Source organism: Delphinapterus leucas, chromosome 13, assembly GCF_059928025.1.
Source record: "Delphinapterus leucas isolate spDelLeu-1000000601 "Yukka" chromosome 13, BTC_Dleu_Yukka2, whole genome shotgun sequence".
Classification (NCBI taxonomy): Eukaryota; Metazoa; Chordata; class Mammalia; order Artiodactyla; family Monodontidae; genus Delphinapterus; species Delphinapterus leucas.
In genome coordinates, this window is record NC_143141.1 from 72,961,786 (window position 1) to 72,986,526 (window position 24,741).

General features: G+C 40.2%; 2 protein-coding genes across 3 annotated transcripts in view; one reads left to right on the top strand and one right to left on the bottom strand.

Moving 5' to 3' along the window:
- The window catches only part of SLC4A1AP (solute carrier family 4 member 1 adaptor protein), a 26,958-nt gene extending 12,133 nt beyond the window's left edge, over positions 1 to 14,825 (bottom strand). Inside the window, exons 1-9 of the mRNA XM_022574187.3 lie at positions 13,889 to 14,825; positions 13,481 to 13,676; positions 11,896 to 12,018; positions 11,045 to 11,105; positions 10,349 to 10,488; positions 5,689 to 5,849; positions 4,323 to 4,392; positions 3,756 to 3,942; positions 345 to 456 (exon numbers count right to left, since the gene is read on the bottom strand). Of these exons, the coding sequence (XP_022429895.2) occupies positions 345 to 456; positions 3,756 to 3,942; positions 4,323 to 4,392; positions 5,689 to 5,849; positions 10,349 to 10,488; positions 11,045 to 11,105; positions 11,896 to 12,018; positions 13,481 to 13,676; positions 13,889 to 14,554 (1,716 nt within the window). The 5' untranslated portion in view covers positions 14,555 to 14,825. The remainder of the gene's footprint in view (positions 1 to 344; positions 457 to 3,755; positions 3,943 to 4,322; positions 4,393 to 5,688; positions 5,850 to 10,348; positions 10,489 to 11,044; positions 11,106 to 11,895; positions 12,019 to 13,480; positions 13,677 to 13,888) is intronic.
- On the top strand, positions 14,672 to 24,474 carry SUPT7L (SPT7 like, STAGA complex subunit gamma). 2 transcript variants are annotated; one of them, XM_022574193.3, is made up of 6 exons: positions 14,672 to 15,065; positions 15,847 to 15,947; positions 16,701 to 17,319; positions 20,747 to 21,071; positions 21,972 to 22,209; positions 23,775 to 24,474. In XM_022574193.3, the coding sequence occupies exons 3-6, from the start codon at positions 16,907 to 16,909 to the stop codon at positions 24,035 to 24,037; spliced, it is 1,239 nt and encodes a 412-aa protein (XP_022429901.1). In that variant the 5' UTR covers positions 14,672 to 15,065; positions 15,847 to 15,947; positions 16,701 to 16,906; the 3' UTR covers positions 24,038 to 24,474. The 2 variants fall into 2 exon arrangements, with proteins under 2 accessions (XP_022429901.1, XP_089779462.1); XM_089923336.1 differs by lacking the exon at positions 14,672 to 15,065 and having other exon boundaries at positions 15,076 to 17,319.
- Positions 24,475 to 24,741: the final 267 nt, after the last annotated feature.

Genomic DNA, 24,741 nt, shown 5'->3' on the forward strand with positions numbered 1-24,741 from the left:
TAACCACCAGGAAAAAAAGCAAAAAAACCCAAACAAACCCAGAAACCACAGGAGACCCTTTCTTAAATGCAACACTGATCACAAATTAATAAACTGGTATTCTAATTCACAAATCGGTTACATGCAAATTGATTCACATGAATCGATTCATCAATTCTTGATAAGCCTAGGCTGAAGAGAAAAATCCAAGAACCACGTCCTGGGAAAGATGCGATCATACCAAGCCCACAGCCCCTTTTTACATGACTGTGGGATAAGTCATCTGAGTTTTGAAAAGAAAAGAGATAAATTAGCTCAGGATAACTCAAGAGCTAAAAGTTTTAACACCTTGACCCACAACTCACCCCTATTGTTCCAGTTTTTAATTTGAATTTGCTTCCTCCTTTCATGGCACCAAAGAGAGGCAGTGTAAGCTTTTTAGCTTTGTTTTCTCCATCTGTAGCCTGACTTTCAGTTCTAGGAAGAAAGAATAATTATCTATTCCAGTGAGGCCAAGGTTTTATCTAAAAATACCATGGTAAACAAACTTTTGGCACCACAAAACTTTCCACAAAGTGAACATTTATGCATACACGAATAAGAAAGAGGTATTCAGGCCAGCAAAGTTTGAATGGACAACACTGCTGATTGTCACAGACACAGAGGTATTAAGGGCAAGATAAGGATACTACCTTAGTCTAGCAATTTACAACATGCTACATGACTTCACATTAATAAAATGATGCCTACAGTACACAGGTCACTGGCAAAGGAGAATACACAGGCATGCCCCATCCCCACTAAATGGCAGGAGATGGATCCATGGTGTAAAGCCCTATTTGCCATCAACCTCTGAAGAGGACTCAGTGCTTTACTTACTTACCTGGAGGCCACACTTATCATAACCACACACCAACAGCTCTGAGCACAGAAGTTTAAAAAAAAAAAACATATGTGTAAAGGGTGCAGGAGGCAGGATATCCTGTGTAGTGAGTAACAACAAAGACTTAATGAGAGACCCCACAACCGGCGAGCTTGTCAACGTTCTCAGTGGCTGAATATAGTTATAAAAGCTAAGCACATGAGGGTAAAGCTGAGGAAGAGCAAAGAGAAGAGACTGTAGAAATTAGAAAAGAGCAGCGGAAAAAAGAACAAAGCAAAAGCAAAACAAAAAGGATGGCAGTTGAGTTGACAAGACACTCAGAGAGTAGTCAGAGGTGACAATGACAAGATAGCATGAGGAGAAAGAGGGGAGAAAGCCCTATGCTTTCTTCACATTGACTACAGGACAACCCTGCCTTCTGGAATATAAGGACAGCACTGGCCCTCCTGGCTCACAGGGGCCCATACAAGAAACTGACTACGCTGCTCAACCCTGAAGCCCCATTTCCACTCCTGCCTTCTTTTACCTAAGTCTTACCCCCTCAGTGGTGCTCTTGAGCCTAGCCTCACCCCCCTTCTGTACCAGAGACAGACCCACTGCCTTGCTGAGGCCATCAGAGGAAATCCTGCCTGCCTGGCCTTAAAGACGCTCTGTCAAACATCCCTCACATCCCTTCCCCACAAGCGTCAGGAAGCATGGAAAGGCAAAGGCAAGAGCAACACAGATATTTTTCAGCTCCATTAAATAGCTTGGCTGGCCTGGAGGACATGCAAAGACTCCCAAAGGAGAAGAAAAAGTAGAAGATGGGATCACAATCAAGAGTTGCTTGTGGGTGGAGCAGGGGTGGACTTAGGTAGGAAGTTTAGAAGTTCAACCCTCAAGTGAGAAGAGGAGGGAGAAGATACACAGCATCTGAAGGCCAGTATCCAAAGTAAGAAAGGGAGGAGGAACAAGGCAGACACACAGACAGCAGGAGGGGAGGCTCTGGAGGAAGCTGATGTATGTTTTCTAGCTCAGAACACCTTTCAGGGCTGACCTAGCAAATTAAAGGATTACACAGTTGGAATTAAAATTCACTGTTAATTTGTCAAACCTGGGCTATGGCTCCTGAGCTTTTACCTTTTCTCCACAAAAACGATGTCACAAATAGTTGCTAAGTATATCAATGATAGTAAAAATTACGACAATGATAATACATATGCCAGCACTTTATTAAGTGCTATTCGGTTAATCTTTGCAACATCATTATTCTAATTTACAGATGAGGAAAGTGAAGATCAAAGAAGTTACATAACTTGCCTTAAAATTCCCAAAGACTAATTGACAGAGCTGAGAATGAAACCCAGGAAGTCTAACTCTAGTGCTAATCTACCTCCTCACTGTCAGTAAGGTAACTCAAACATCATTTGCGGCAAACAGACTTCTGTAGACTGATCTATGCATCACTGTCTTAAATATCCAAACTATGCATAAATCTTTGAACAAACCTGCTAGTAATTTGGGGATACATCTTCTGTGCAGATGATCAAGAGCTCCAGAAACGGTTGGCCATTGCATTTTTGTAAACAGAGGTGCCTCTCAATTGATAGATACTCATCTATGCAATGCCCCCAGAATCAAGTTACAGGTTTTGTACACGGGGGTGAGGGGCTGAATAGACGCTACTGACAACCTAAAGCAGCACCGTCCAACAGAACTTTCTGGAATGATGGAAATGTTCTCTGTCTGCGCTGTCCAATACAGTAGCCACTAGCCACATGTGGCTATTGAGCACTTGGAATGTGGCAACTGACTGAAGAACTGAACTTTTAATTTTGTTTAATTTTAATATCACATGGGACTATTGGGTGCTGTACTGAACAGCACGGACCTAAAGAAAACAAGAAACATTCTATATTGAACTACCTTCATAAGTGAGTGAACGTACCTATAGGTAATACCAGTTTTTGAGATGCCCATCTGGATTGTGTTTATTGAGGGCTGCTTACTTCTACAACCACCTACTCAACATTTTCAAAATTTGTTGACACCACATAGAAGACAATTTTAAAATACTGTCAAGTTGAAAGACTGGATCTCTCTCTCTCTCTCACACACACACACACACACTCACTCACTCATAAATACTAGCCACGTCTGGGAAAAATTATTCTTAAAATCGTGTTTACAAATTACTCAAAAATCTTCTGGATGTCTGCAAATGGATTTGGATTAATCTCTTCCAATAATTTCCCCAAAATCAAAGTTAACAATAAGATCAACTTCAGGGGATTATGCTTTTACCCCTTTTTAAGGAAGAGATTCCAATTTTAAAAAGCATTTAAATATAGTGAAGAGTTATCAACTGGTTCTTAAGAATGACAGATATAGGCATTAAAATGACTATCTGTACTCACATCTTTTCATCTGTGATTTTAAAATCATAGATAAAAATGATATTACATTGTAGTATTTGTATTTCTCTTATTATGAGTGAGGTTGAGTTTATATAGTTAAGACTTATTTGTATTTCTTTTTCAGTGGCCTTTCAGTTGACATCCTTTGCCCATTTGTCTCTGGTGAATAGGTCTTTATATATTAGGGAAATTAACCTTTTGAGCATGTTGCTTTTTAAAGAAGTTTACTCTGCACTAAAAGTATTAAGTAAAAATTTAGGGCCCTCCAATGAAACAGGAATCAATACAGTTTTCCTTAAGAATCCTGTAGTGGTCTAAATTTCACAAATAAACTGGGTTTTTAGTTACTCCATGAAACCACTGCCTTCTGTGCTTTAAAGAGTTTCTTATAGTCTATTTCTAGTCCATAGTGATTACCTAAAAAAATAAAGATATAATTCAAAATGTTATCTTTGTGAACATGCTTATTTAAAATTCTAAGTATAACTAAGACTTACTTTTTTAGTTCTGGGATCTCTGCTGGCTTTACAATTTTTATCAACCCTTTAAGTCTCTGCTGTTCTTTTCTCAGTTCAAAAGTTCTCAGGTGAAGTTTCTTCCGGGACACACCATCTAATGCATTCCCTGATTTCATTTCTGACATGAACGCATCTAAAGAGTCCTGAGATGGTGACTCTGATAGAGCTGTCCAAGAAAGGGATAATACATGTTTAGAAAGATGGCACCAAATATTTTAAAATTCAGCCCAAGTTTCCATAGAAAAGTCACTAACTTAAAGCTGGACAGAGGACATTACTGATATTAGGAATAAGGAAACTGGTTATACCTGGGAGATCTTAGAAAGTCACTTTGCCTCAATGGGCTTCATTCCCCTCATCTATTAAATAAAGAGGTTGAACCAAATAATTTATAATGTTCTTTCTAGTTCTAAAATGCTATGCTGCTCCTTAGAAAGGCTCCATATCCTGTAAATCTTACTAACCAATGTAGCCTTAGTACCTAGCAAAGTGCACTACACACAGTAGGTGCTCAATAAATATTTGTTTAATGAGTCATTACCTTACCTGTGCCGGAGGCTTTCAGTCTCTCAGAAATTTCAGAGAGTTCCTTTTCAGCATCATTTAACTTTGCAACCTGTAATACCCAAATTAACAGGGTTAGCAAATGTTTTTCTTCTTTCGAAATGTGGTAGCTTTCCTTTTCTTCCTCCTCTTATTTTAATTATTGTGACAAGTTTTAAGAGGATTAATTCAGAAGTCCATTTAAATCTGCTCCTCATGGAGTTAACATTTTTCATTTGTTTATTTAAATCTAATTGAATAAATATCTGAATTAAAGAATCAAGAATTAAGCAGAAGGAATGTACAGAACACAGACCTTATTTTACTCAAAAGAAAGAACTCAAGGGACTTCCCTGGTGGTCCAATGGTTAAGAATCGATCTTGCAATGCAGGGGACGCCAGTTCGACCCCTGGTAAGGGAACTAAGATCTCACATGCCTCGGGGCAACTGAGCCCACAAGCCACAACTAGAGAGCCCACGTGCCACAACTAAGACCCAACGCAGCCAATAAATAAATAAATAAATATTTTTTAAAAAAAGAAAGAACTCAAGGCATTTGTTTCCAGTGATGAATCAAAACAATAGATGTTACATAATGTTTTAAGCTCTGAATACTACTTAATATAGTGAAAATACAGGTCATCTTATGATAATTCCATGGAGGATACACTGTTTAAAACTACAGGCATAGCTCATTTTATGGAGCTTTACTTTACTTGCACCTTGCAGATACTGCATTTTTACAACTTGGAGATTTGTGACAACCCTGCATTGACAGAAGGATGGTTAACATTTTTTAGCAATAAAGTATATTGAAAATATACATTGTCTTTTTAGAGATAGTGCTATTGCACATTTAATAGACTATAGCATACCTTTTATATGCACTGGGAAACCAAAAAGTTCGTGTGACTCACTTTATTACAATTTTCATTTTATTGCAGTGGTCTGGAATTGAACCTGCAGTATCTCTGAGGTGTGCCTGTATTACCAAACTACACTCCTCAAAATTCCTTTCACGATTCTTGGCTGCCAAAAGCCTAGAGTCAATTTCACCTCAGAATGTCCCAATTTGGAACTTTTTCCTTTCTTTTTTGGGGGGTAAGATCATATCCAAAGAATGCTCATTAATGGATCACTACCCACCTAGAGATAGATATAGTCTCTAGCAACAAGCCAAACTTTTTTCCAGCTTGGATAAGACTAGTTGTTTGTTACCATCAAATTTACAGATCACAAAAATTATACTTCAGTACTAGATTTCAATGCTACTGCTTTAAAAATTATAATTATAAGACAAATTTAAATAATACATTATTTTATTTAAAAAATTAAACTACCACAGCTATTTCTATAAATAAAACTTGCCAATGATTCGAAGGTCTCTGGCTTCTCATCAATCTTCCCAGCCTTCTTCATTCGGTTCAGACGCTTCTTTTCAACCAGGCCAGTCCGATCAAGAAACGTGTCATCATCACTATCATAAAAGTCTTCATCTTCCCAGTTCTTGGCTTTCCTTTTCCGAGATACTAGAGGTAGATAAAATAAATGATAATGAATCAGGTTAAAAAAAGAAAAAGAAAGAAGGCAAGTAGACAAGCAGCTTAAAATATCACCATCAGTTATTAAAAGAGAGGATTCAACAAGCTGCCAAACTACATATAAAAACAAAGAGCTAAAAAAAAAAAAAAAAAAAGGGCTAAACCTTGAAGACATTATTACAAGTGAAACGAGCCAGACACAAAAGGACACAATATTGCATGATTCCACTTACATGAGGTACCTAAAATAGTCAAATTCAGAGGGACAGAAAGTAGAACACTGGCTACCAGGGGTTGGGGGAAGGAAGAATAGGAAGTTACTGTTTAATGGGTACAAGGCTTCAGAACGGGATGATGAAAAAGTTCTGAGATGGACAGTAGTGATGGTTGCACAACATGAACATATTTAATGCCACTGAACTATATATTTAAAAATGCTTAGGAACTTCCCTGGTGGTCCAGTGGTTAAGACTCCATGCTTCCACTGCAGGGGGCATGGGTTTGCTCCCTGGTTAGGGAACTTAGACCCTACACGCCGCGTGGTGCGGCCAAAAAATAAATTTAAAAAGAAAAATTTTTTTTAAATGCTTAGAATGGTAAATTTTATGTTATGTATATTTTACCACAATAAAAAAATGTTAAAACAAAGGGCTAATTTATTTAATGAATGAGCAAAAGTTCTCAAAAATCAATTAGCAAAAAAGAAAAAAGATAAATGAGGAAAGGGCCAATAATCCAAAAGAAAATTTTAAAAATAATAAAAACAGTTCACAAAAAATGAAATACAACGCCCAACAGACATTTGAAAAGATGTTAAACTTTTTTTTTAATAATTAAAAAACACAAACTAAAATAATGAGATACCACTTCTTACCTATTAGACTAGAAAAAACATAAAAAGATTAATAATGCCTAATTTGGTAAGGATATGGGGAAATGGACTCTCAAACAGTTGGCTGGAATGCATATTGACACCATCTTTCTGATGGTCAATCTTACAACAGCTGTCAACATTAAAGATGCAATTAATCTAGCAATTCTACTTAAAGGAATTTACCCTATACATATCAATGAAACATTGTAACCATGAAAATCTAGAAAGCCCACCTACAGGGGACTATGGTAGCTATTACTTTTTTGTCTACCCTATGTCATCGTACTTCCCTTGTTTTGTTAAAAGTACCCCCTTTCCTCTAGAAAATTCCTCCCCCATTCCATCTGGATTAGGGGTAGTCATGTGACCAGAGCCAGATCAATAAAAATCTTTCCCTCATAGTTACACTTAGATACAGGGAAAAAGAGGCTCTCTTTCCAATGAGGTTATTAAAGAGAGAAGATATAAATCCAGGGCTGTAAGCATCCCTCTTTTCCGCGTGGGGTAACAATCTGTCTGCAAAATAAAACCATGCATTCATGAGACAGACTCACTCACAGATACACATGTATAAGTTGTATGTGTCCTGGTGATACTGAGTTCCGGTTCTGTAGCACTAAGCTCTGCTTCCAGAACTTGAGGTCCTGGTTCATGCAGTTCTTCCTTCAGTCCTGTGAGGTACTCTTCCCAGCTTCTGCGGCCAATAGCCTTTCCCCCTAAGCTAGTTTGAATCAGGTTTCTATTATTTGCAACCAAAACAGTCCTTATTAATATAAACCTGATAATTTCAGGTTAAGATGGTACACTGAACACACATATCTAATTTTGTTCTCGTCCCATACTCCACTAAAACTGCAGCAAAGAGATCTTTTTTTTAAAGACACTAATCTACAAAGACAGGGAGAATAGTAGTGGGGACAGTGACACCAAATTTTTGGAAATTAAAAAGCAGACAGGTAAGTGGAAACTAACTTAGCAGAAATAAAAAATGGATCCTAAACCAACAATGGGGAAAGCTGAGAACCAAACTGATTATACTACAGAATCCTCAAAAGGATCTGGAACTGGGGCTGGATAGTAGTGATAAAATAAAGAGGACTGAGTAAAAGCTGATTGAGAAACAGATCCTTCTCCCTGGCTACTCACCTCCTTCCCACCCCCAGGAAAAACACAGAGTTTAAGACAGAAAGTCTTTGAACTATGGGTTGACTAGTACAATTGAGGACATGGGTACATACTCTCCTGAAAACAGCTGAACGTTGAGAACACGCTCAGCCATCTCCACCATGCAGCGCTAGGAATGCTGGCAGCCAGTCCTCTCCCTTCATCCAGGAGACTGGAAGAGTACTCTCTAGGGAATCTTGCCAGCAGAAGAAGGAAAATCTAAGGATACTTACATGGAGAGTTCCCCAGCAAAAGGCCCACCCACATCATCGTATAGTGTTCCTCAGACTTAACAAGCCCCACCTATATATTCCAAGCTGCCAACCACACTTTTTGTCCCTATATAAGTATCTACAACCAAGAAATACTTGACATCTGAGAAAAACCTCTACCATGCACGATACATACCAAATAAACAAAAAGAAAAAACAACCTGGAGAAAACTGATTAGCAGAGAGATGAGACATTAATAATCCACGAACAACAACAGGATATTATGTTTTAAAAATGAATATTCAAAGAACAAAAATGAGCTTTGGAAATTAAAATCTTGACAGCAAAATGAAGACAGAAAGATAAAGTTGCAGAAATATTCCAGAAAGAACAAAAAATACAAAGAGAAGGGAAAAAAAGATAAGAAACTTAGATGATTGGTCCAAGAGGTTCAATATCTAAAATAACAAAATTCCAGAGAACAGAGAAAACAGAGGGATGAAATGATAGAATGGCACAATTCCAGAAATGTTCCTAAACTGATTTCCAGATCAAATGGACCCAACAAGTACCCAAGGGAAATGGATGAAAATATACCCACAGAAAGGTACATCATAGTTAAGTTTCAGAGCCTTGAGAACAAAGGGAAACTTACAAACTTCTAGTGAGGGGGGAGAAAAAGATGACATACTAGAGATCAGGAATCTGAATAGTTTAGGACTTTGATAGCAACACTGGATGTCAGGTAAGAGCAATGCCTTCAAAGTTGTGAAGGAAAATTACTTCCAATTTAGAATTCTATTCCCAGCCAAATTATTAACCAAAAGTAAAGCTAGAACAATTATATTTTCAGAGTGGAGGGTTTAATAAAGTTGACTTGCTATATATCCTTTCTTAGGAATCCACTAGAGGATGTCCACCAAAACAACAATAGACCAAGAAAAATGGAAGATGTGAACTCCATTGAAGATTATTATCTGTGCCCCCTATTTTTGTACCAGCTTTCTATCCTGCCAAAGCTACGGAAAGATGTGCTCCACTAAAACAAGGGATTAAACCAAGAAACATGAGAATCTGAGAATCACAAAACAGAAAATCCATCCCTGGAGAATGAGAAAGGAAATCTCAAGGAAGACAGCAAATGAAGTCCCAAATGACTGTTCTGCAGCAGGCCTAGAGAGTGGTCATCCTTAAAAGAATGAGAAGAGTCCTCTTCAGGAGAAATGTCTCCAAAACAGTCAGAACTGATAAATTACTTTCAATTTCCATGATTGACCATATGGAAAAACATACTGAAAGGCTACTGAAAGGTGTGGGAAGAATGAGTAGGAGGTACCAAAAAAATCAAACACATGAAACACATACACAATTATTAACTTTAGAAAAACAACAAAAAAATAAAACTGCTCAGTTGTGACTAATATTTGCATAAATGTAACCCTGTAAATATCAAATACTAATTTAAGTCAATAATGTTTAAATGAATCAAAATATAATAGCATATTCATGTTTTTTAGAAATATGAATTTTTTTAACATTTATTCTTTTTTTATTGAAGTATAGTTGATTTATAATACTGCATTAGTTTCAGGTGTACAGCAGTGATTCCATTTTTGTTTTGTCTTGTTTTTTTGCAGGTTATATTCCATTACATGTTATTATAAGATACTGGATTAGAAATATGGATATTTTTAAAGGCCAGAAAAAATAATTGAAAGAGTTAAAAGCCTTCTAGGGATGAAGACTGGGGAGGGGCAGGACAAAGAACAGGTATATTTAGTTATAAGCCTTTGGTAGTTTTAAATTATATGTAAGTTACTTTGCAATAAAATTAATTTTAGAATAAATAAAAAATAATTATATACCCAGACAGATTTTTAAAAAATAAGGTAAATTTAATGCAATGACATGGGTAATGTCCATGATACATTCTTATGTTAAAATGTCACAAAAGAATACTATAAGTAACATAAATGCATTTGTGTATGCGTGGGTTTTTTTTGTTAAAGGATCTACTTCTGAACACACATCTATAGAAAATGTCTGGGAGAATACAAGTAAACAACGGTTACTTTTGGGTATGGAGATAGGGAATTTTTTCTTTTCACTTCATAGAATTCTGTACGATTTACATTTTCCCCCTAAAAAGAGGTTTTGTAACCTTATGTGTTAAATTTCCCTTCCTTCTTTCCTTTTTTTTTTTTTTTTTTAAAGAAAAGTGTTCCCACGTACTCACCTGCCTCCTGACGCAGCAATCCCAAAGTATCAAGGATTCGACAAGCTTCCAGTGAGCACTGGATCATTGCCTCTTTTTTCTTTCCTGAGTGAATAGCCTCAGCCACTACCTGTTTTCCAGTTGAATCATCCACAGGTAATCTGCATTGGTTTGGGGGGAATTATAGCACGGCACTAAGCTCCAATTCTCATGAAAAAAATTAATATCTTATGATAATAGTCATATTTTTTGAGATGGCTTTTTTTTTTTTTTTTTTTTGCGGTATGCGGGCCTCTCACCGTTGTGGCCTCTCCCGTTGCAGAGCACAGGCTCCGGACACGCAGGCTCAGCAGCCATGGCTCACGGGCCCAGCCGCTCCGCGGCATGTGGGATCTTCCTGGACCGGGGCACGAACCCATGTCCCCTGCATCGGCAGGCGGACCCTCAACCACTGCGCCACCAGGGGAGCCCTGAGATGGCTTTTTAATCTCTCAGTTCATTTTGTTCTATCTTGCCAAGGATGGACTTCAAATCTTTTCCTTCCACCTTTTACTCATCCCACCCTAACCCCAATGTGTTATAAACTATCAAGGTCCAAATTCAGGAATAGGCTAAAATTAAGATTAAAGTTGCTCTTTGGGTTGTTGTCTGTAACCATAAATTAAACCTGAAATTGACCACTTTCCATAAATGGATGTTAATGAGAAAAGAACATACCTCACCCTGCAAAGCCAAGTGCTATGACCCTGTTCATCAAATTCATATTCTAATTCTTCTCCTGTGGAAGGAAGAAAGACAAAACAATTTTAATAGCATCTGAAAGTTACTAGTTGATACAAAGGGAAAAGACAGCAAAGGTTAAGTAAGAATATAAAGTTCTCATACCACACTGAATACTAAATTTCAAAGCATTTCACTTCCTATTCCTAGGAATTATTATCTGATAATAAAATTAGAATGAGCTTGAGGCAGAGAAAAGCCCAAACTCAAATCAAAACAACTCTCCATACACAGGTTTGTCCCCTATATAGGAGCTTTCACACTTATACGTTGTAGACTTAGTGTTAATTTATCACGGTTGCCCAGTTTTTAGAAGCATAAATATTAAGTGCAGAATGCAAGCAGTTCACATATATATTTACACTCATACACACGTGCACACATACACATAGATGTTCTCTCAAAGCATTTCTACTGAAACTATTCTCTGTGGAAACAATCTTTAAATCATACAAAGTGAAAATCCATGTTAAGAATTACAAAAGATCAGGTGAATTAGAAACAAAAAAATGACAAGAAGTTGGGTCAATCTCCCCACCACCCCAGTCCTGGATCTTCTGACAAGAAGGGGATGAAGTCAGGCAAAAGTACTTCCTTTTTTCCAAGATGTGAAAAAATAACAAAATTCTTACTATTTTCAAAATAAACCTGAAGCAACTGACCACACAGGCAAGAACTGAACAAGGAGGAGAGCAGATAAATTACAGCATTTCTAAGTACCTGAAGATCTGGAAAACCACCCTGTTGTGGATACATTATACTGGCAGTGTCAGAATCTGTTTACATACCTTCTCGGTCAAAAAAACCTTGGAGAGCCTTTTTTGGATCCTTTATATAAAAGGCCTCTCTTTCCTGCTGAAACTCTAAGACAATGGGGTTCTCTTCAGCCTCATCCTCTACAGCATCTTCTCCTACAGGATACGGGAAAGAAAAGACAATCAGACATAAGAGACTATCTGAATGACACCCACTATCCCTTCAGGCTGAATAAAGACACAGTTATCAGTGATGAAAAGAAAGGTGGGGGTGGGGGGGAGGAGGACAACCACAAGACCATCAGTATGAACATCTTCAGGTTTTCTAAATTGTGTGACAAGTTAAAACTTTTCATGCCACCTTATTTTCGTTCTCCATCACTATACGTATTGATATTTTAAAAGCAAAATTACCTACCACATTCTCTATGTAAAAAAAAAAAAAAAAAAAAAAATGAAGTTCCTCAGCCCAGCATTCTCACACCCAGGTCTAATACTTTGTCTTCAGTATAATTTCCCAATACTTATCATATCCACCAACAGACTGGTCTACTTAGTACTCCATTACAATCATCAATCCCTGCCCCAAATACCACCCCAATGCTCAGCTTCTTAAGGGCTTCTTTTCCTTTCCTTCAAGTCCCAGCTCAAAACCCTTCTGTTTATAAACTTATAAACTGTCCCAAAGATCTGTTAGTGCTGGCCAACAGAAATATAATGAAAGCCATATATGCAATTTACGTTTTCTAGTAGCCACACCAAAAAAGAGAAACAGGTGAAATTATTATCAAGGAATCTACATAAAAATATTATGAATATTTTACATTCTTTTTTCACACTAAGTCTTTGAAACCCAGTGTGTATTTTACATTTACAGCACATGTCAATTTGGACTAGCCACACTGTAAGTTCCCAATGTGCCTGATGACCACCATACTGGATAGCGCAGGTCTAGGTCCTCAGTGACTGCTCCCTTCTCTGAACCCTTACCCTAGCATACTAATGGTTTCTAGCTTTTGTTTGGCACTTACCACAAGTAATTTCATAAGATTTATCTGTCTTCCCAACAACATAGTAAGGCCATCTTCTAGCTTTTCAAAATCCTAGCTCCTGAATACCCGTCCTCTAAAATGTCTGGTGTTATGGAAAATTCAATTTATTCCTCTGATTAGATATTTTCACATTTCAGGGTATTTACCCAAAGTATGAAAAATTCAAAAGAACTCCTATACTGAATAACATTCTGTTTTATTTGATTGAATGTAGTTTCACCCCCTTTAGCAATAATCGGTACTTAATTAAATAAATTTTAATGGTTAAAAATAATAAACTATAAGCTGAGGAACTTTTGAACAAAGGAGTGCACTGTAAAACACATTAAAAGAAATCAATAGTGCCCATAATTCAATTTTTTGGCATCAGAAAAGTTAATAAATCTGAGTTTGGGTAACCTAATGTGCAAACTGTATTTGTCCTATCTATCTCAAAGAGTCATGAAAGCTGTATGATAAAAAGAGAAACAAAAAACCCCAAACAAAAAAACACCAAAAAACATTTAAGCGTACTAGTAGAAATGAATTTAAAATATTAACCTCTGGCAGCAAGTTTGATTCCTTACCCATTCCCCAGGTGCAGCCCATTTCATCATCTTGACTACTAGTATTTCTCTTTCTTTCAGCTGTATCCGTTTCCTCTTCTTCATCTGAGTCTTCTCCCAGCATCTTCTTTTCCAACATCATTTGTTGCTGCTTGCGCAATCCCTTCAATTGCGTTACTGTCAACTCAGATTCTGCCTCTCGGTCTTCCTCTGGTCCCTGATGGATCAAGCAAAAGAATTCTTTTACAGTTGATGGTTAAAGTCACTTTCAGAAATATGGCAATGTGTACAGAGGTCTGGAGATGAGGGGCCAGATTTCTCCACTTTTGTAATCGCTGAGACAATCTCCTTCCTTAGTGAAAACTTAACGAGCTCAGGAACGCAGCTGGGTGCACTCCAGAGACTGCAATTCTAGGTTTTTCTACTTACCTGAAAAAGAAAGAGCCGGGTGCTGCCTCCAAAGCGAAGAACATGCCCGACGTGGACCCGACAATAGGTGCGGGGGGGGATGCGGGTTTTGTTAAGAAAAGTGCCATGGGTGCTTCCCAAATCGTAGAGGTAGAAGCCAGGCCCGTGGCCGTCGCATTCTGCCTCGGGACCGGACACCCTGTGCTGCAGCACAGCGTGGTAGCGAGACACCGAAGGATGCTCCAGGCACACGTCGCAGCTAGCGAGCCTCCCGAAAAGACAGCAACTCATCCCTTTCAAACTCCGGGTGCCAAGGATGGTGCCGCCCTTCAGTGTTTCTAGGCTGTAGGGGGCCGTGGCGGGGCCGCCCCACGGAGGCTCTCGGTAAGGAGGAGCCCGGGCCGGGCCGCCAGGGGAAGGAGCCGCTGTGGGAGGCCGCGGCTGCTCCTCCGCTGGACCCCTAGTCTCCCCGCTGTCCAGCAGGGCTGGCGGGTCTTCAGGCTCCGCGGAATCGGAGTCCGGCGGCACCGTGGGCCCTTCCTTCTTTACCTCCTCAGGGTTTGAAGGATTGGTGGCCGGGGCTTTGGCCCGCACCGCCGGGGGCAAGGGCGAGCCTGGCTTCTTGAAGTCGCCATTGAGTTCCTGCGAAGCCAGCGGCTCGGACTGAGAGGGACCAGCAGCCATCATCGAGCGCGTGCAGCGTCGAAATCTGTTCCAGGGAAACCTCACTCCCTCGGTCTCTACATTCCTCTCCACGCCTCCCTCTCCCCAGCCCCCAGCGGCTTCTCTGGCAGCGACGGTAGAGTTGCTCCTTCACGACCTACAGCGTTGTGAAGAAATGAGTATCCGGGGAAGTTATAAGAAGAGGAAAGCAAAAAGGCGGTCGAGGTACTGTCGGAATGGGGACATCTTTAGAGGTTGCAACTGGGTTATCACGACTTCCTGTGGCAGCGCCTGATTGAGAAGAAGCGCTTCCGGCAGCCTTGAATCACTAATCAACACACCGGCTTTCCGGGCCTGACGCGACCCTTGTCTCGGGCCTCTCGGAGTCGTACAGCCGCCCAGCCCCGCACCTGCGACGTGGCAGTCCATAGTGGAGCCTCCTTGCCTCGGTCCAGGTCCAGATGTGCCTGTGTCCTGGCTGCCCCAGCATTAGGGGACCCCAGGACCCTGTGATTGGCGCCTGCGCCTGCTGACGGTGACGGAGGAGCCCCCCCCTAGGGACTTGGGCATTGCTTGTGCTTGGTGTCTGTCCTTCGTGCTCCTTTCGGTGAAGCTAGGGGAGAGGGCGATTTTTGTTGTCACTTGGTTCATTCATTTATTCGTTTGTTCTTTTATTCTTCCCGAAACCAATTAACGAGGCAGCATAGTGTAGTTGTTAAGAGTGCAGGCCCTGGAGCCTGGCCGTGTTGATTTTCCCTCTCAGCCATTTCTGACATTAGGCAAGACAGTAGGCCTCAGCTTCCACATCTGCAAAGTGGGGTCATAATAGTATCTACTTCATAGAGAGGTTGGGAGAATTGAATTAACAGTAAAGGCAAAGCCCGGCATGTGGTAGGCACTCACGGCACTAAGATCACAGTTGTGAGAGCTAGATGGAAGAATAAAATTGACGTAAGTACTAGTTTAAATATAGGGATAAATGCTGTGATGGAGACATGCAAAGTGCTGTGAGGATATGATGAAGGGAGTTGTACTGGGGAGGTGATAGAGAGTGGTGACGTAAGCCATACTTAAGAATGAATACAAGTCTGCCAGGGATGTGGTGGGTGTCAGGGCATTTCTGGCAGAGATCACATCTTTAAGCTGTGAAAATGCATGGCGAGTAGTCTGATACTGGTAGATCTAAAGTGGTCATTTGCTCCAGGAAGTTCCTCCTTTGTGTTTTCTCACTGCACCAGGTCTGTGTCTCTAGAACAGCTCTTACCACACATTTTAATATTGAAATGTCCTTTTTATGTTTTTCTCCCTCACTTCAGGGTAAGGATCTTGCATTAGTCTTTCTCTCTTCACATGATACCTGGCATTCGGTAAATGTTTGTCGAATTTGAAGAGACATATGGGCAATGAATCTGGAAGGGTGAGTTGAAGCCAGACTCTAAACGTTGTTGAATGGTAAACCAAAAAAATGTTGACTGACTTTTTTCCGATAGGCAATGAGTTTAAAATATTAATTCTAGCATTACTGTAGAGAGTAGATTAGATATAAGGAGAGACTGAAGGAAGGGATATTCGTTAGGAGACAGCAGATATCTCAGATTCTTCCCTATATACGTCAAGTTGAATGCATAAGACCGTTTAGGTTAGTGGTTCATAAATTTTTCCACCAGGACCAGTTAAAGGTTCCCATGCCTGGCATTCACAAATTAAGAACCACCTCGGGAATTCCCTGGTGGTCCAATGGTTAGGACTCGGCACTTTCACTGCCCAGGCCTGGGTTCTATCCCTGGTCGAGGGAACTAAGATCCTACAAGCTGCATCAAAAAAAAAAAAAAACAAAAAAAACAAAAAACCACCTTTTCCTATCTTTAACTCTATTCCCTTTTCTCCTACTAATCCAGGACAGATGTGTCAAGATACTCTGAGAAGTATTCCAGGTTTCATTTAAGTATCTTGCCTTGCAAATCGTTCAGGACTGGGTATGATGGCAGTTCTCGTGATGAGTTAGTAGGGTGAGATGGAAAATATGGACACTATAGCCCCAGATACTCTTGCAGCTATTAATCTACTGATGACCCAAACTCTACCTTGTGGTTCAGTCCAGTAGGAATTGTCCTAGTGTGTGATTGTGATGACTGGCATCTAACAGTTATATTTCTCTTAATTTCTTCAGGGAGAACATCCTTGGTCCTACAGTGTTGCTGACACTGACATTTTTCTAAGTGGTCTTAAACTGCCTACTTTTTATGTAAATAACTGGCTAGACTTCATATTTTTCACTACAGAAGCCCATAACCTGCAGTTGCTAGAGATTTTAAAACACTACTTTTCGGATATCATCTATATTTAACTTGAAAGCTCTTCCTTTCTTATTCCAAAATGTTGAGATACTGGGGAGAGATACCAATCTCATCAAGCCAGACCAACAGAAGTTCCTTTGACTTGCTCCCTCGGGAGTTCCGACTGGTAGAAGTCCATGACCCACCCCTGCACCAACCCTCAGCCAACAAGCCCAAGCCCCCCACTATGTTGGATATCCCCTCAGAGCCATGCAGCCTGACCATCCATACCATTCAGCTGATCCAGCACAACCGACGTCTGCGTAACCTCATTGCCACAGCTCAGGCCCAGAATCAGCAACAGACAGAAGGTGTAAAGACCGAAGAGAGTGAGCCTCTTCCGTCCTGCCCTGGGTCACCTCCTCTTCCTGATGACCTCCTTCCTTTAGATTGTAAGAATCCCAGCGCCCCATTCCACATCCGGCACAGTGACCCAGAGAGTGACTTTTATCGGTAAGGCAAGGCTTTGCTATATCTTACTTTTCTCAAAAAATCTTCCCAAGAACTGTGTTAAGCAGGTAATCACATTTCCAGGAGGAAACTGAGGATGAGAGTAATTGCCTTGGCCGAAGTTGCTCAGGTAAGTAGTGGGAAGTCTAGGACTTGAACCCTAATCTTCCGAATCCAGAGTCTGTTATTTTTTTATTTTCTGATGCAGCAAATATTTATGGAGTGCCTAATATGTGCCAAGCACTTTACTAGGAGCAAGTACTACACTAGTTTGTAAAATAGGCCATGTCGCATAGTCCTCAGAGTCTAGTCCTTCTGTTTCATTAAAAGGTATAATATGGGTTTAGCTCAGTGCCCTCAAGATGAGATTCATGGACTTATTCTCATACTATTAGGAATCTCCAAGTTCTATACAAGAATTTTTAATTGTGTATTTTCATTTTGATAACATAGTTTAAGAAATAATAATAGAAAAATGTTCTTGATCCTTGCTACTCAAAATCTGGTCCAAGATCAGCAACATCAACATCACCTGGGAGCTTGTTAGAAATGCAGAGTCTCAGACCCACCCAGACCTGCTGAATCAGAATTTTCATTTTAACAAGACCTCCAGAATGTTCATAAGTATATTTCAATTTGAGAAGGGCTGCTCCAGGTCCTCTGAATGACTGCCTTATAACCTAGGGCTACTACTAGGCTTCAGTGTAAAAGTTTGCATTTGGTGCCAAATAATTACTTTTTCCTTTTCATTTTGAACTTTGTCAGACCTATAGAAAAGTTTAAATAATAGTACGACACACACCCAAATACCCTTGACCTGGATTCACCAATTGTTAACATTTTGCCACATTTACTTTCTCTCTCTCACGTATGTGTAAGTGTATATACACACATTTACACACAAATATACAAACATATATATATACATATACACATAAGACCTTTTTTGCCAAATATTTTAAAGTTGGAGACATTGCAATATATCACCCCTAAATTCTTCAACTTATCCTAAGAATAAGGAAATTTCCTACACAATCCCAATAACCATTATCACATCAAAGTAAATGAACACTAATTAAATACTATCATTTAATATGTCTGTATTCAGATTTCTCCAGTTGTCTCCAAAATATCTTTTGTAGGTATGTTTGTCCCCAGTCCTGGACCTAACAAAGATTCACACATTGCATTTGGTTGTTATACCTCTTCAGTGTCTTTTTTTTTTTTTTTTTTGAGGTATAGTTGATTTACAATACTATATTAGTTTCAGGTGTACAACATCATGATTCAATATTTTTATAGATTATACTCCTTTTAAAGTTATTATAAAATATTGGCTATATTCTCTGTGCTGTACAATATATCCTTGTAGCTTATTTATTTGATACATAGTAGTTTATACCTCTTCATCCCCTTCTCCTATCTTGCCCTGCCCCTCTTCCCTCTCCCCCACTGGTAACCACTAGTTTGTTCTCTATATCTGTGAGTCTATTTCTTTTTTGTTATATTCACTAGTTTGTTTTAGATTCCACATAAAAATGATATCATACAATATTTGTCTTTCTCTGCCTCTTTAGTGTCTTTTAAGCCAGAATAGCTTCCCCCTTTTATAATACATGATATTAATCTTTTTTAAGAGTTTAGGTCACTTGTAGGCTGTCCCAAATCAGACTGGATTTGCTGATTATTTCCTCAAGATTAGATTCAAATGAAATGTTGGCAAAAATACTACATAAGTAATATTGTATATCACTTAGTGCATCTGCCTATTTATGATAATAGTTGCTACTATTTTAATTGTCCCAAACTAATGAGAAAAGAACAGAAATAGACTTGTTAAGTAAGGCTTGCAGTTGGGCCAGATGAAGGCCAGAAAATGTCATGGTGTATTGTCTAATCGAAGGCTCTGAAGACACTGGAATAGTGAAAAAGGGAGGGAGAACTGTGTCGTTACATGCTTGCCCCGTGTTAGTATAGATGTGCCTAACTTCAACACACTTACCCTGTGGGAATCAGTACCAAGTTTACATTTTGAGAGCAATTTACCTTTAACAAAATAATATTGTCCTTCATATTAAATTGATGCTATTATTTAGAATTTGTACTTTCGTGTCAATTTTCTAATTTTAATTGTTAGGAAGATTCTGTGAACATCAGAAGTTTAAACGTAGTTTGTTTTATACATATTTAAGAAATGGTGTACAAAAATAATTTGCATCAGCTATGGGGGTACGGGAAGAATTATTTTCCTTTGAAATGGGTCCACATATTAAGCAAAGCAATACTGATTTAGCTCTGTTTATTAGGCACTTCTGAAGCCTTTAGCTTTTGGTCCAGAGAGACTGGCCATGGGAAACGATGATGCAAACAGTGAATGGAAAGTTATTAGGCAGTTGGTTTTCTTATGTTCCAATTATTATGTGAATTACAGTAGTTGCTACTGAGCAGATAACAGCAGCATGGGTGTGCAGCTCCTCAGGCACTCTGTACAGCAAGCACAGGGTGACGCATGCCAAGTATGGACCAGGGAAAAGTAATTTTCGTACCCTATCTTTTTTTTATCTATTTACTTTGTCAGAGGGAGGCAGAAGATAGGAAATTTCAGGAGAGTGGGTAAATTATTAGGAGCTCATTAAAAGTTATTTTTAGGAGACCAGACAGTTTTTTGAGGTTTTTTGTTTTGTTCGGGAAAGATTAGGATCTTTGTCATAGTGATTAGGCACAAAACAGTGTATTATTAAGAACATGGGATCTAAAGGCAGAAGCTCTATCACTTAATAATACCAAAAATCTTTTGGCAAGTCAGCCCCTCTGAACTTCATTTTCTTCACCTGCCGGATAGGAACGTGAAGAAATATGGACCCCTACCCACTTCACAGCATAAAACAGGATAAAAATGCTTTGTAAGCTATATATGTTTTAAATTGCTTTTATAAAATTGAGTTCCTTTCCCAGCTTTCCAAAGGTCTGTTGTAGTTAAATAAGAATCTCCTAATTGGGACTGTGAATTTCTAGAAGTCCATATATTGCCCAGCATGTGAGGAACCTATGTTCTGGTGAAATAGAGCACCACTGAGCAGTATCTGAGCTATACTCTTAAAATTAATCAGATCCTAAAAGTGATCAAAATCCAGCAGTTGTTATAAGGAGAAGGAAACTTCCTTTTCACTAGATACCCTTTTATACTGTTTACTACAGGCATCTATTGCCTGTTCAAAATTTATGTAATTGGAGCAGCTCAGGGATATGACTGTGGGTTGTTGAGACATGCCCTGACAGCAACAAGATGACACTGGGCTATGTAACCTGCCTAGAATTCCCCTGGAAAGCTGAGCCGGTGGTTTGATTGGGATTGTAAACTTCCTAGGGAGACAGGACAGGTCACCCCTTTGGAAGAGCACTAATAACACTAGCATGTCTCCGCTTTCAGTGGGAAAGGGGAACCTGTGACTGAACTCAGCTGGCACTCCTGCCGGCAGCTCCTCTACCAGGCAGTGGCCACAATCCTAGCCCACGCAGGCTTTGAGTGTGCTAACGAAAGTGTCCTGGAGACCCTAACTGATGTGGCACACGAGTATTGTCTTAAGTTCACCAAGTTGCTGCGCTTTGCTGTGGATCAGGAGGCCCGGCTGGGGCAGACTCCCTTCCCCGACGTGATGGAGCAGGTTTTCCATGAAGTGGGCATTGGCAGCGTGCTCTCCCTCCAGAAGTTCTGGCAGCACCGCATCAAGGACTATCACAGTTACATGCTGCAGGTGAGAGGACCCTGAGGAGAAGTGGGTAAAGATGTGTAATCTAGGCGTGTCCAGCAGGATCCCTAACACTTGCTCTAGGGTGCAGAGCACAGGGTCTTGGAACAGAGTGGACTTACCCTGCTTTCCTCTTCGGCCCTGGCTGTGTTCCACTGGCCTCATCACTGACCTGGCCAGACTCAGGGGTCTCCTTTAGTCAGTGAAATTATAGCATGTGGTGAGCATGCTTTTATTCAACGAATATTTATTGAGTGCCTATTGTGAGTCAGGCACTATGAGATTCAGCAGTTAACAAGCTCCTTGAGTTTGCACTCTTGTTGAGAGGGAAACAAAAACAAGTAAACAAATAATTTCAGATGGCGTTAAGTGCTATGAGAAAGAAACAAAGCAGAGTGAGGTGATGCTGCCCAAGGGTGGAGTGTGGTGGGGGAGACACCATTTTTGGTTAGAAACAGAAATATCTGAGCTCTTCAACCCTTGTGGCCTGAGGCATTTTGTTCACTGTTTCGGTTTCCCCAAATCTAAAATATGGTAAGGAATTCTTAACACCCAGTCGTCTTTGCTAAGCGATCCAGATTTCCTACAGTGTTCATCATCCACCTGTGGTACCTATGTCAAATCTTAATTTTTATAGCTAAAAATGTGATCTTTTGTCCCAGTTCTGATATAATACAGTCTAAATATTTTTCACCTTTATGTACCTTTTAATTAATGACATACACATTCTCTGCTAAACAGATATTCTTTACATGTCTCTGTCATTTACGAATTTCAAACTCACATTCCTTCCTTTGGCAGTGATGTTTTATGCATATTCATATTCTGTTGGCTTTTCCATGGATGCCACAAGCTGACTATCCAACTTGCTTTTAACTTGGAAAATTGACTCTTGCTTGCCAACAGATTAGTAAGCAGCTCTCTGAAGAGTATGAAAGGATTGTCAATCCTGAGAAGGCCACAGAGGACACTAAACCTGTAAAGATCAAGGAGGAACCTGTGAGCGACATCACCTTCCCTGTCAGTGAGGAACTGGAGGCTGACCTTGCTTCTGGAGACCAGTCACTGCCCATGGGAGTCCTTGGGGCTCAGAGTGAACGCTTCCCATCTAACCTGGAGGTCGAGGCTTCACCACAGGCTTCAAGTAAGAGAAAACAACTTACCCATTTTGATTCTGGGAGATCTGCCAGTCTCAGTACTTCTTGCGTTTTGGATTCAAACTCTGGAGATGGAAGAACAAAAGTGGGGATGGGCAGGAGAATGGAAAGTCTGAAAACGAATATAGCTTCACTGATCCACAGATACCAACATTCTCTTTGTAATTAAGGAAGAAAGGACTAGCAGAGCTTTACAGACATTCTTTAAAATTATTTCTAGTTAGGATGTAGATGCAATAAGTGATTACCAGAGTTAATTCAGCTGACCCAGCTGGGTGGGCAGATGGCCTCCTGTTCTCTGTATTCTGGTCTTTCCTGCTGCTTGTACTGAATTGATTAAGGCAACTTCCAGATAGATGGAGTAATGTTAATTGCTCAGGGATGTTTGAATAGTTGGGGTTCCTTGCTAAAGTACCCCCCAACAAGTTGGAACTGAAAGGAATTGAAATAGGGCAACCCAGTTACAGGCAGCTGGCCTCTTCTTCCAGATAGACCCTGTGATTACCTTCAGAACCAGATGACTTGATCCCTAAGTCAGTTAGATTGCAAATTAGTCTAGACGCTCAGTTCTTTACAAATATAAATTGTCACGTCATCAATGCACAAATGATGCAAATAGCCAGTCCCTCAGTGTAGCCTAAACAGAATTAGGCCGCATTTTTTAAAGTATTGGGCAGAGAGCCTTTCACCATGGAAGACGTAATAACCACAGAACAGTGTTGCTAGAAGACACAGAGGCAGGAGAGCCAAAAAGAAATTGTTGCAGATGTAGGGGTCATGTCTCTTTTCAGCAGTCTGGGAACAGCTGCCAGCATTTCATACCGGTCATTAACTTTTCATAATGTGAGAGAGGACCAGGGACCCAAACACAAGGCAGGAAAACAAGACAGCCCCATAAAAGGACAGGCCAATGTAACACCTGACTAAGAGCCCATGGTTGTGCCTGCCTTTGAACCATTAATCTTTCCACGAGCATAGTTTTACCTCCCTAGTTTAGGGAAAATGGAGGTGGATGAGGTGGGGTAAAGGAGGGTGAGGAAGTGGAAAAGAAGATATTTAGGGTTGGTAACTGTTTGAGCAGAGAATAACCACCATATTCTCCATCCAAGTAGAGAATCAGAGTGAAAACTGACCTCAAAGGTCATCAGTTGGCCCTGGGTGGTGCATGTCTCCTACTTTGTTCCAGCCTTTTTATTTTTTAATATATTTTTTAAACAAATTTATTTTATTTATTTATTTTTGGCTGCGTTGGGTCTTCGTTGCTGTGCACAGGCTTTCTCTAGTTGCAGCGAGCAGGGGGCTACTCTTCGTTGTGGTGTGTGGGCTTCTCATTGCAGTGGCTTCTCATTGCAGAGCATGGTCTCGAGCACAAGCTCAGTAGTTGTGGCGCACGGGCTCAGTTGCTCCGTGGCATGTGGGATCTTCCCGGACCAGGGCTCAAACCCGTGTCCCCTGCCCTGGCAGGAGGATTCTTAACCACTGTGCCACCAGGGAAGCCCTGTTCCAGCCTTTCTTACTGCTAGTTAGTTCTATGTTCTTCTTCCATTCCCAGGTACAGAAGTAAATGCTTCACTTCTTTGGAACTTGGCCCACGTGAAAATGGAGCCGCAAGAGAGTGAAGAAGGCAACGTCTCTGGGCATGGCGTGCTGGGCAGCGATGTGTTCGAGGAGCCCATGTCAGGCATGAGTGAAGCTGGGATCCCCCAGAGCCCTGATGACTCAGACAGCAGCTACGGCTCCCACTCCACTGACAGCCTCATGGGGTCCTCCCCTGTTTTCAACCAGCGCTGTAAAAAGAGGATGAGGAAAATATAAGGCAAAGAGGGAGAGTTTCTCTCCAGACCTACAAGACCCCATAGAAAACCTTGATGTATTCTAATTCGTTTCCATAAACAGTGATTTGACTTTTATCCTTAAACACAGTGGATTTTCCTGATATCAGTGGAACTGGATTTAACCAAATAAGTCTTGCTTTTTCCTTTTGCATCCAGTTTTTGTAGTTTTCCACAACAACCAAGCTACCTTTCACAGACATCATGACACTGGGATGGTAATCCAGAGACCAAAGCACTGTCCCTGACATCTACTGTGTGACTAGACAAGTGACATAGCTTCTCTAGAGCTGTTTCTCTTGCACAACTGAGAAGAATCATACTGCTTTGACCTACCTTGCAGAGATATTATGAAGATGGAGATGTTGTTAAGCCTCAAAGCTGTGCTTGAATAGACTCACAAGTAAATATATGCTGGTATCAGATGTCAGTTTTTTTTTAACTTGCTTCATTTTTGGTCGAAGTCCTTGGGAATCCAGTGCTAATACCTAATAGGAAATAGCTAAACATTGCATAGCTTATCTATCAGTAGTCTTGTTTTCAAACTGTTTTTGCTGCCCATGAGGTCACCTATAAAGTCAGAGCGGTCTGTGGTAAACAGGCTTTTTGCTTTTTCAGACAGCCCTCTACTATCTCAGCCACATATTTTCTTCTTCTCTAGACTTATTCCATGTATTTCCACCATCT

What these genes read in the sequence shown, in the direction of transcription:
- SUPT7L (XM_022574193.3), top strand. Translation starts at nt 16,907, where the DNA reads ATGTTGAGATACTGGGGAGAGATACCAATCTCATCAAGCCAGACCAAC. An exon ending in CCAGAGAGTGACTTTTATCG is followed by an intron (nt 17,320 to 20,746) that starts GTAAGGCAAGGC and finishes CTCCGCTTTCAG; the next exon opens with TGGGAAAGGGGAACCTGTGA. An exon ending in GGCTTCACCACAGGCTTCAA is followed by an intron (nt 22,210 to 23,774) that starts GTAAGAGAAAAC and finishes TTCCATTCCCAG; the next exon opens with GTACAGAAGTAAATGCTTCA.